Source organism: Anastrepha obliqua, chromosome 2 (genome assembly GCF_027943255.1).
Source record: "Anastrepha obliqua isolate idAnaObli1 chromosome 2, idAnaObli1_1.0, whole genome shotgun sequence".
NCBI classification, from domain to species: domain Eukaryota; kingdom Metazoa; phylum Arthropoda; class Insecta; order Diptera; family Tephritidae; genus Anastrepha; species Anastrepha obliqua.
Window position 1 is genome coordinate 56,619,658 of NC_072893.1, and position 12,177 is coordinate 56,631,834.

The window sequence follows — 12,177 nt, forward strand, 5'->3', positions numbered from 1 at the left end:
ATGCCAAAAGTGCGTAGAAGTCGCAAGCCACCACCGGACGGATGGGAATTGATTGAACCAACGCTGGAAGAATTGGAACAAAAAATGCGTGAAGGTAATATATATTTTATACTCCGCTAGCACGCGATAGTTCAAAGTATGGTATTTATTGAAGCTTTCTCTAATTTCAGCTGAAACTGAGCCACATGAAGGCAAACGTATCACCGAGTCACTTTGGCCAATCTTCAAAATACACCACCAGAAGTCTCGCTACATTTACGATTTGTTCTATCGGCGCAAAGCTATTAGCCGTGAATTGTACGACTATTGTCTGAAAGAGAAAATTGCCGATGCGAATTTGATTGCAAAATGGAAAAAATCTGGTTATGAAAATTTATGTTGTTTGCGTTGTATTCAAACACGAGATACAAACTTTGGCACGAATTGTATTTGCCGCGTACCAAAATCCAAACTGGAAGAAGGACGTATTGTGGAGTGCGTGCATTGTGGTTGCCGTGGTTGTTCGGGCTAGTGTAGGAATAATTAACGTTAAACGTCTTGCGATTTCAAGATTTTTAGTAAATAGTGCATCTGTAGTAATTAATACAACATTATACTTAATTTATATACTTATATATATATATATATATATACCTATATATATCATTCATTACATAATAATTGGACCGAACAGGTGACTTATTTTAACAAATACAATAAAAAAACGTTCCGCCTAAAAATTTGTGTTATTTTCATTTTTATAGACCTGCATATGTATGCAATTACCAATATAACCTGTTTGTTAAAGGGTTTGGGGTATTAATTTCTAGTTCTTAATTCATGATATGCCGTCCATTATCTCTTCCCAAGTACTTTCTTCTAAAAGGGTTTGTTTCATAATTACCATGACGACCAACTAAAGCACTATTTGTCTTCAGAAAGTTAGTGAGATGCCAGTGTCAAATTAACAAATATTTCCCCACTATGTGTTGCAGTCCTTTTGGGCAAAAAACTTTTAAAAAAATTTCTTAAAATAATAATAATAATAGTGTAGATCTTTGACAGATATCCGAGCTTCGGCTGTAAAGTAAGGTGCGTGACTTCCTCTTGTCCTACGGTTTTCTGCCGATTCCGAACGGGTGAATATTTTTACTACACGTCTTTACTTGACACAAACAGCCAGATTCCACATGTTTTGCGTCTGCAGGCCGCATTGACTGTTCAATATTATTTTTGTATGGATTCGTGTTTTACATTCAGATTTAAAGTATATGTTTATAGGTACAGCCTGTCTAACAAAAGCGTGACCGTCATGGCTTGGAAACTATTTGACAAATTCTGCGCACGTTGTGGAAGTAATCAGCTCCAAATCAGCCGAATTTGCTTTAAAACTTTTTGAGCGCCCATATTAGTTTCCCTTTAAGTTTTTGCTTAAACCCTTTCAAAAGGATTGGCATTAGGCGATTGGGAAGGCTAATCCAACATATCCATTCCATTTTGTTGTTTACATCTCTTCGATACTTAGGATCGTTATCCTCGTGTAAAATCCAAGGTTAGTTAGTTATTTCAAATATCTTGGCAGCTGATGAGCTGCCTTAATATGAGCCTTAACGGAATGCGTAACAGTTCGTTGAAATCGTCGATTATCAGCAGTGCATCAATACCCACGTCTGCAACTCTTCGCCCAAAAGGAAGACTCATCCGTGAATATTACGCTTACCCAATTCCGTTCTGCATTTGCCTTAGTCCATGAAAGTCTTCTTTTCATGCATGCTAATGACAGCAGCGGTTTTTTTAATCAATCCAGAATTTGTGGTATTCTGCACGTAAGTGTCTTCAAATCGTCTATTTGTATATATTAACACCATTTTTCCTTAGAGCTGGTTCAGCTCCACGCGACGATAAGGTCGGACTTGTCACAAACAAATCAAGGATCTTCCGATCTTGTTTTGTACAGCAGCATATACATTTTTTTTATAACTGAGCTCTAAGTTCGAATTGTTCCGGTCGCGCTTATATTAGATAGATTGTGTGTGTATTTTAAGTAGGAATAAGCGAGTAAAAGTATGTAATTTTATAAAATAAATTGTATACAGCTTCGTAAAGTTGGTGTTAAGATGTAAGAAAACTGAGGTACTCATTTTCTACACAGAAATGTTTGGGTTCGTTGCAAATTTCCATTGGTCTTCTTATTAAATTTTCTTTTTTTCCGTAAATTATGGTTTTTTATGTGCTAAGTTTTTACAAATAATGAGGTAATTAAGCTGTTGTTACCTGCCCCAAAATCTGAATTTACATTTTGAGGTCTCGCTCGCCGATAATTCAATGGTTTTGAACCTTTCCGTTTTTATATACATATTTGGGGCTGGTAACAGCTCCACTAAAGACCTCGCCATTTGTAAAAACCAAGGATTTCTTTATGTTTTCCCAGTGTGTCCCAGGTCTGTATTTTCAAGTGTGTCAATCCTTTATTGTTGTCGCATTAGCACTCGCCCACCTGATAAAATTCGTGAAAATGGAAAAGGGTGCAAAACGATTGAATTATCGGCGAGCGAAACCTGTTATCTGTAAAATGTAGATCTCTGTTTTCAAAGAGAGCCTTTGTCTCCAATAAATATTAATTAGTTGATACTTTCCTGGGAGTATTGAGCGTGTTTGCATTTTCAAACTATTGCTGCTTGTTCAATATTTATTAAACCACAATGAAAATTAAAAAAAAGAAAAATAATCAATAAAACTCCGAAGTAGAAATATTCCGTTGCTGGTTTGCGTATAATAGAATGTAACGTAGAATATGATGCAGCGCCATATTCAAAGTTACAGGCATACATACATATTAAGGATGATCAGATTCGAGGAACTTTTTCCAATGGGGGTTTTTTGACAGATCACGCGTGACTACTCTCAAACTAAATATATGATTTTTTCAGTATTCACTGGCATTTCATGGTGGAAAGACTTACGCCTCAACAAAGTTTACAATTCGTACAATTGTATTACGAAAATCGACGCTCTGCGAAAAGTGTTCTTTCCGCACTCGTTCGCTCATATATCTTCAAAGACGAGGCTGGCGCCAAGACAACAGTGAATGGCAAACGTTATTGGGCCATGATAAACGACTTTTTGATGCCATAAACTAAAGTCTATGATCTCATTTGGTCCCAGCAAGACGGCACTGCTTGCCATACAGCTCATGAAAGAATGGATTTACTGCGTCGTCGTTTCGGTGCGCAATTTATTTCTCGTCTCTGACCAGAGGATTGGCCAACAAGATAGTGTGATATCACATATTTGGAATTTTATTTGTGGGGGTATGTAAGGACTAGTTGCTTTTGATTGGGGCATTGGAAGCCAACAATACTAAAGTAACGACATACCGACCGAAGACCTCCAGCGAGTCATTCAAATTGTTTACTGACGGCCGAATTACTACGCAGTTGCGGCCAATATTTGAGGCCATTATCTTTAAAAAATAAAATGGTTCTACACAAAAATATTGGTTCCAATAATAATAATAATAAACAGAATACCGACTGTGAGAGTAGTAGCAGAGCAAAATTAGCGGTAGCTGGGGTGCACATGAATAACTAATTTCGTTTTCAACTTCTTTACTATTATAACAACTGCAAAGAGCATTTAAAATTTCTTGTGAGCTACCAGCAATAACGAAACGTTGCTTGACGGAACACAGTTGATCCCGAGTTTTGCGCTACCTGCTCCGCTGCTCAACTGTTGAAGTTCAGAGCAGTAGCAAATTATGAATGAGATAGTTTTTGAAGTGAAAACTTCTTTGGAATCGTTGGGAGTGATTTGAGACTCGATGAAACGAAAAAGCGACACTACGAACCGTTATATTATATGTTGATATACGTATATGTGTGTGGCTGCGTATTGCTGAGCCACGCTAGTTTAGTGAGTATTGTAGTTTGTATACTACACTGCCTATTACTTGCTTTGGTGTTTAGTTCAAGCGTCATACGAATGTATGTTTGTATGTATGCTAGTACGTATGTGTGCGCGCCTGCGTATTACGGAGCCACGGTGAGCGAGAAGGCATTATGTATACCTATACTACACTACCTAATACTTGCTTAGACCAAGCGTATTTTAGCTATCATAAGCCACTCGTATCATTTGTTGAAATTGAAAACATTGAGGATGAATAATAATAAAATGAAGAAAATAAAATATGAACTTTACAGCAATATTACCTATAATGAACCTATAATTATCCCGCTCCTAATGCTGCTTTCGTCTCATTCTCTCTCAGTTTGATTTACGGAAGGTTTCACTTCTATCGCGTCTAACCGTTAGACTGGTATTATTTTATTCAGAATGTCGTTTGGAGGACGGAAAATTTTATTGAAGAAGGGACATATGTAGTATGTATGTATATGTGCAATTTCATTAACATTTACGAATAAATACAGACATGTATGTTGTTGTTGTTATTGTTGTTGTAGTGGTTGAGTATTCCTGCTGAAATATGCGTAATGAGCGACTAGCGCCGTTTTAGTACCACTGTTCTTGTGAAATGTCTTTTCCTTTTGTTTAGGTCAGCTCCATTTCGTGAGATCCAATTATAACAGCAAGCTTTTTATCTCTATGGCTGAGATTTCATTAATCTGCTGTAAGAAGGGTTTACCGAAGGAGCGAAGTCTTGCTCTTGCTAGACCTGAACACTCGCATAAATAGTGGAAGAGACTTTCTTTCACCCCTTCCGCTTCATAGCTTCAGATCTGCAGATGGGATTGAAAGGAAGGTTAAGTTTGGCTGCATGATCGCCTACTTTCCGGTGACCTGTAAGGGTTGCAGGTATACGTGAAATGTCTGGCGGAGAGCATCCTAACAGGCAATTCGTTCTCTGGATGACCATGTTTTTCTTGTAGTACTGCATGCATTTATTTGCATCCATTTTCTATCGGCTAAAGCATAGTAGTGCGAAGCAATGGACGTTTTTATGTGTTAAAAGGGGTAGCGACCGCCACCGCCTCTGTCTAGTGCCGAACCTTTTCTTGCTAGCTCATCTGCTATCTCATTACCCTCTATGTTCCTATGACCGCAAACCCATATCAGGCTAATATGAAGCCAATGATCGAGCAGCTCTAGTTCCGTTTTGCACTGTAAAACTAGCTTGGATGAAATGGAATTGGAATTTAAGGTCATAATAGATGTTTGTCTGTCTGAAAGGATAGGTACTCTTGCACCAATTACTTTGTAGAGATTTGCCAGCTGACACGCTGGCATAGTCAGGAAGTCGGATTGATTTGGATATGTTGAGCGTCTTCGAATAGAGGCCAGCTCCAACATCACAGTGTAGATTTCAATGTCGACTGTAGCAATCACTTTTCCTTTCCTCCATTCCGCTCTCGGTGGAAAACGTACCGTAACATCTTTCTTGAAGTTAAGGTCGGGGATTGTGAAGTCCGATTTGTTTTTGAGCGGTGAGGGTCACTGTAGGCATATCTTGCTGTTGTCGTACGACCTTGTTGCCCAGCTTCCTATATCTTTGAGTCTGACCGCGCTGTATGTAGCGATTGTCTTTGTGTGTAAGTCCAATGGTAGTAGGTATGTTAGCACATTAAGCACTTCAGTTGGACTGGTGCTAAGCGCTCCTGTGGTTAGGATACACGTTGATCTTAGTACCTTGTTCAGGTAGATTTGGTTATATTTCTTTTCCATAGCGGGCCAGCAGACTAGTGCCACATATGTTAGTATTGGTCTTACAATGGCTGTGTAGGGCCAATTGGATAGCTTAAGTTGAAGACCCCATTTTTTTATCCAAAATTCTCTTACACGTATAAAGTGCTATTTTAGCTTTCTTCGCCCCGTATTCCACATTGGCCCTGCAGCTGAGTTTGGGATCAAGGTTATATTTTTCTTGTTGTGCTAGCGTGAGACTAAAGCCGTTTAGTTTTGGTAGATTAGAGTTTGGTGTCTTGGTTTTCTTAGTGAAACGCATCAGTTCAGTTTTACCTCAATCTTACGTTGAGGAAATCGATTCGTTTGAGTAGAATACTTCGCTTAACATGGAATACGCAAAATTTTTTATTAGAAATGTGTTAGATTTGAAAAACTGGACTTTGGACTCTAAGCTGCAATATCTTGGGTTTGGGAATAAGTTCATAGCGTTTTTATATTTTCTTTTATTTTACAACGATTTGTTTGTTATTTGGTAAAGAGTAAGTATTCATTCGATAGAGCTGTTTCGGCTCTACACAATTACGAAAATTGTATTTTTGAGTTATTTAATTTTTTATGAGTTTTCGACACCTGCTTTTCTTTGGTTTTCAACGAGGTTAAAACCCTGCCGAAGTAGCCCGGGATATTGGCGGCGTGTATGGGGATGGTGTCATAGGCAAGTCTACAGCACGAAACGGCTTACAAAATTCAAAAATGGCGACTTTGACGTCGAGGACACGTCCCGTAGCGGAAGGCCTTCTAAATTCGATGAAAAACGTGTGAAATCATATTTGAAGGAGAACGGTCACTAAACCAGTCGTGAATTGGTAGACAAATGAGCTGCGATCTTTAAATGGTTCTCAATCACCTTCATTCAATGCGATTTATCGAAAAATTGGGAGCCCAGGAGCCTGGGTGCCCTAGGAGCTCAATGAAACAAACAAAGAAAGTCGCCTTTAAATTGCTTCTCAGCATCTCGCGCGCCATAGAGCAATAAGCGGTCATAAATAACACTTTTTGTACCGAATCGTCACGGGAGATGAGTAGCTGCAAGAGAGTCAAGCCGGATCTTCATCCAAAGAAGATTATGATATGTGTTTGGGGCACTGGGAAATGCTCGAAAAGAATGCCATGCTCAACCAGGGGCTCTACACTTTCCAGCTACACCGGACGAATTAGGCTATTTGCCTGAAAAGACCTGATCGACATGGTTAAACCATACGCCTTTACGACAATGCCAGGCCCCATGTCGCACAAGTCGTCAAAGCCGGACTCCAAAAGCTCGAATGGGAGTTTCTTCAGCATCCGCCGTATTCTCCGGGCCTTGCATCAAGATTACCATCTTTTCTGCTCGCTGTCAAACCATATGAAAGGTGTTACCTTAAATAACAAAGAGGGTTTTTAAAAACTGACTCACCAACAGCTTTGACATTTGTAGGTGATTTTTGGCGGAACGGCATCAACAAATTGGTTGAGATGTGAGAAGAGGCTGTAAATGGCAATGACGTCATCGGTGAAAACGCTACAAACTTATTCCCCGACCTAATATTGTTTACATTGAATATTTTAATGCTTATTCATTCTTCAAAAAATAACTTTAATGCACTTAATTTAACTTAAAATGATCTTTGTTTTTGATATTTCGAAAGTAGAAAGTAAGCCAGAAAGTAGCGAAATTGAAAGAAATAACACAAATCTGTTGAGACGTTCGCTTACACACAAAACATCAGTTTATTTTTATATACATAAACGTATAAATATGTGTATATGTAGATACGAAAGTGTTATGGCCCTATTTGAAAACCCACCATGAACCCTCTTCCTAGCCTGTGTTCCGCCACCACAAAGCTAAAGATACCAGCACAACAGCTGTCTCCATACTTTAATTTTGACATAACTACACACGCTATGCTCTAATTTAAAACTTAATTACCAATTCGTAATCATTTCCCCATTTTACGCTCTAATTTCACTTTAATGCCAACGTCTACTAGCGTTGACGATCGACTTACAAACTTACTATATATTTCGTAAACGTACAAATGTCTGAGCTTTTGTGCAAATACCGCATAATCTCTCCGAATCCACTGTCGTCCAAAGCAAACAACGAAATTTTCATGTTGAAATTTTCATTAGGCAAAAATACATAACTTTCCTTCTCCAATAATCAACAGCCCTTTCCGCTGATTCCCCAAACAAATGACCCAAGCATTGTGTGAAAAATATCTTACACAAAGCTTTTGCTTTAAAACTATGTAAGTGTATTTGGACACATAAATTCACGTACACATAACTATACTTCTATACTTGCTTGTTCCAGTTGACTGGTTGGCGCCTATAAATATGCTAGCATCAGCGCAATTAAAAATCCATTTATAATTATTCTCCTCCATACTCCTGTATCTCATTAAGAGTTTTTTGTCTGCTTACGTCGCTGTTTGCTCATTGGTCAAGAGCGTTTACGGTGGGGATGGAAGGAGATTAAATATTATTTGTAATCGTGATTATCTAACTTTTCGTTTTTGTTTTACTTAATCTCTCAAAATTTGTGTTTCGTTGTCATATTCTGACCTTAAACAATTTTAATGATGCTGCTTTCGGTTATTTTGGGTTGTGGATTAACATTTATTTGCATTGTCGTAACTACGGTTTGCAGCCAGTGCCAGGTCAATGGGATTGAAAAATTCTTAATTGAGGGATGTTACTTTTTTCCCTGCATAAAAATGAATGAAATGCCAAAAAATGACGCAAAATCCTTAACGACTTTGAGTTACTTAGTTTAGTTAATTTATTGCTTCCCATTTAAATGATTCAAAGAACTATTGAAATATTTTGATGATAGTGGGGGAAATTTAGAGGCTTTCTGAGGTGGGAAGCCATATTACTCAGTAAACAGTCTCATCAAGTTTGAGAGGGACAAGAATTTTTCAAAAACTCAAATATGAATCGACATGTGGGCAAAAAGTAGGGTGAATTTGGTTGTAAAATGAAAAATCTTTATTTATTCTTGTAAATCAATTTCATCCCCTTCAAAATAATCCTATCTCGATGAAATACACTTATGCCAACGATTTTTCCAATCCCCGAAACATGCCAAATAGTCCATTTCCGGTATAGCCATCAGTACCTTCTTCGATTCAGCTTTTATCTCCTCAATCGACTCGAAACGCGTTCCCCGGAGTGGTCTCTTGAGTTTTGGGAATAGCCAGAAGTCACACGGAGCCAAATCAGGCGAGTACGGTGGTTGCGGAACGATATGCGTGGAATTTTTGGCGAAATGGTCACGAAGAACGAGCGGTGCATTATCGTGATGCAAAAACCAAGAGTTGTTGGCCCATAATTCTGGTCTTTTTAGACGAATTGCTTCACGTAAACGACGCATAACGCTCAAATAATATTCCTTATTATGTTCCAAGTTTTCATTTGTATACACTGAAGCTTCACTTAAAATATAATATAATATATTCAAAACGTTATTTGAATATGATGATAATAGATTGCCTCATATACTATCAAAAAAGATTTTAGAAAAACAGATATTTTGGGTTGAAGAAATTAGTAATCTAGCACAAAAGTTAAATATAACATGTAACTGGGGCACTTCAAATAAAAGAGAGTGGAACAGAAATATAATTTCAATAATAGAAAATCTTCATGATTCGAATATTCGAACTTTATGGGAAAGGGCACACCAAAGCACCCGATTATATAAGGAATTAGACCATAACAACGCCAGAAGCTATTTAAACGATAATACTGGAATCTATAAAATTATGTGGATTATGAAAGCCAGATGTGATTTAATATACTTGGGAAGCCAAAGAGATTTAAATTGCACTTTATGTAACTTAAATGAATTAGAAGACATCACACATTTCTTAGGAAAATGCCCGATACTTAAAAGAATTCGTCAAAGATTTTTTGGAAAATATAGTTTAAACCGAGATGAAATCATAGATATTTTAAATGCTGTTGGCCCTTCTGGATATAATAACTTATTTAAGTTCATCACTGGTGCTATAGAATATAGAAAATTAATTTTAAGCGAATTCAATACATAGTACCATAGTAACATATGTAAAATGTAAGATTTTCTTTTTTCTTTTTTCTTCCGACAAACGACCTAGTATCACTGTCGTACGTTCTACTGTTAATGATTAAAAACGAAATGTAATGTTTATTTTAAGAAAGTCGAACAATAAATAATAATAATAATAATAAATATTCCTTCTTAACAGTTTGGCCAGGTGGAAGGAATTCATAGTGCACCACACCACGAAAATCGAAAAAAACTGTCATCATGACCTTTATTTTTGAACGACTTTGACGTGCTCTTTTCGGTCTGGCCTCGCCTTTAGCACGATATTCGCTTGATTGGTCGGTTGTTTCAGGGTCGTAAGCATAAATCCAAGTCTCATCTCCTGCAATGATGCATTTGAGCTTGTCCTGATAGTCTGAAAGCATTGTTTCACACACATCAACGCGACGACTTTTTTCCAAGAAATTGATAGTTTTCGGTACCAAACGAGATTTGTTTTTTCGTTATCCCAAATGGTCTTTCAAAATGGTTTCCACAGATCCTTCTGATATTCCGATCATATCAGTAAGGTCTTTAACAGTCAACCGACGATTTTTGAGCACTAACTCCTTCACTTTATTGACGTGTTGATCATCTGTTGACGTCGATGGTCGTCCGGAGCGCTCCAAGTCATCAACACGTTCTCGACCCTCTTTGAAGTCTTTGTACCACATATAAAATTTTTTCTGCGACATGGTCGAATCAACAAATGCCTACTGCATGCTAAACGTTTCCGCAGCCGAAATTTCATTCCGCAAACAAAATTTGATGGCACTTCTCTGCTCAATCAAATCAGACATTGTAAAAATCGAAAAATGCACTCTTGGTCGTTTGGTAAACACAAGCGTAAATATATTACTGATAATGACATTCACATAAAAGTTGGCCCAGATGTTATTAACAGTGCTGCCAACTCATGAAAAAAATAACTAGAGCGAAATTTTAATCCCGCGAAGTTTGACAAATAAATTCACCTTACTTTTTGCCCAGAGTATTTAATGCCATTGCAAAGGATTCAGTGACTTGCTGCCCTGGGCATAACTGGAGAAATGAAAACCACTCCAAAAGCAGCTCTAGAAATAATACTTAGCAAACCGCCTATCGACCTTATGGCGGAAAATCTTGCAGCAAAACCCGCGAGAATCTTCGGATATAGCTGAATAGGAAAGAGGAGTACAGGTTTCACAGACTAGATAACTCCGCGCTTTAATTGGGAGAGAAGGTTTCACACTACAAGTGAAGAGAAAGGATAACACAAGCGCATGAGGAGTGGCTGTAGGACTTCTCACATTTACACAGATGGCTATAAAACTTTAATTGGAGTGGGAGCGAGTATCTACTGTTCAAAACTAGGGACTAGGTAGCCAACCAAGCTACCAGATGAGATCAATATTTTCCAAGCAGACGTTTTTGCTATTGGGAAAGCCGCCGAGCTAAGCTACACCAAAACTGAAAATAACTCAATAACGCAATAACCTAATTTTGTATTAAGTCCAAAAAGGTTCAACTGAGCAGGGAAGCGATAGAAAGACTAGTCGCGAATAGAAGACTGCCCATGGACTGGGTGCCGGATCACAAAGGCATCGTAGGAAACGAAATAGTAGATGAGATAGCTAAAACTGCTGTTAACCTCCCTTTTGAGCAAGAGAACGACATACAAAAATCGGTAAATATAATTTAAAACGAAATAGATGACTGCATGAAAAAGCAAGCAGGCGCTAGATGGACTAATCTGACCACATGCAAAACTGCAAAAGTTATGTGTAGAACTAACGACAAAAAACTGACTCAGTTCGTACTTACGCTCTCGCGAAAAGACTGCAGAACTATCATAGGTATGCTGACAGGTCATAATCTATTGGCTGCGTATGCGCGCAAGAGAGGGATTGCTAGTAACGACATATGCAAGAAGTGCAGCGAGGATATAGAGGAAACTTTAGAACGCCTTCTGAGCGGCATTATCAAAAACATGCTCGAAATGTCTGTGAGCCCCACAGTTTGAGGGTTTTTTGCTGATTAGATTTGCTAAAAGCGTTGACATCCTACATGATGTCTACTTTAAATCTTAATAAAGGTCAGTCTCTATCTGGTATCACTAGGGACCAAAAGGCCTATGCGTGGCTTAATGCCACCAAAGTTAACCTAACTTAAATATGATTCAAGAAAGATGACTATAAAACCACTTTACATTTTTGAACTGATCTTGCATTAGATCATTTTTGTCATAATCTTTGTTTAAATTAGAAAATTTTAAATTTTTATACATATTTGTTTTTATAATGAAGTTTTATCATCATGCATAGCTCTATAGCCGGGTGTGAGCTTTAGCTTCCTCGATCCATTGCCATACTACGCTAGTTGGTCGCTTCTTAGATGGTCCTCGACGCCGTTTAACCATCTTTTCCGCGGTCGCCCTCTTGGCTTTTCACCATACATGC

At 38.0% G+C, this 12,177-nt stretch overlaps 1 protein-coding gene across 1 annotated transcript; it reads left to right on the forward strand.

The window, feature by feature from the left end:
* Positions 1–527, forward strand: LOC129238162 (protein BUD31 homolog). Its single transcript, XM_054873197.1, has 2 exons — positions 1–94; positions 171–527. Exons 1-2 carry the CDS (start codon positions 1–3, stop codon positions 509–511), a joined length of 435 nt encoding a protein of 144 aa, XP_054729172.1. The 3' UTR covers positions 512–527.
* The last annotated feature ends 11,650 nt before the right edge of the window (positions 528–12,177 follow it).

What these genes read in the sequence shown, in the direction of transcription:
- LOC129238162 (XM_054873197.1), top strand. Translation starts at nt 1, where the DNA reads ATGCCAAAAGTGCGTAGAAGTCGCAAGCCACCACCGGACGGATGGGAA. An exon ending in GGAACAAAAAATGCGTGAAG is followed by an intron (nt 95 to 170) that starts GTAATATATATT and finishes CTCTAATTTCAG; the next exon opens with CTGAAACTGAGCCACATGAA.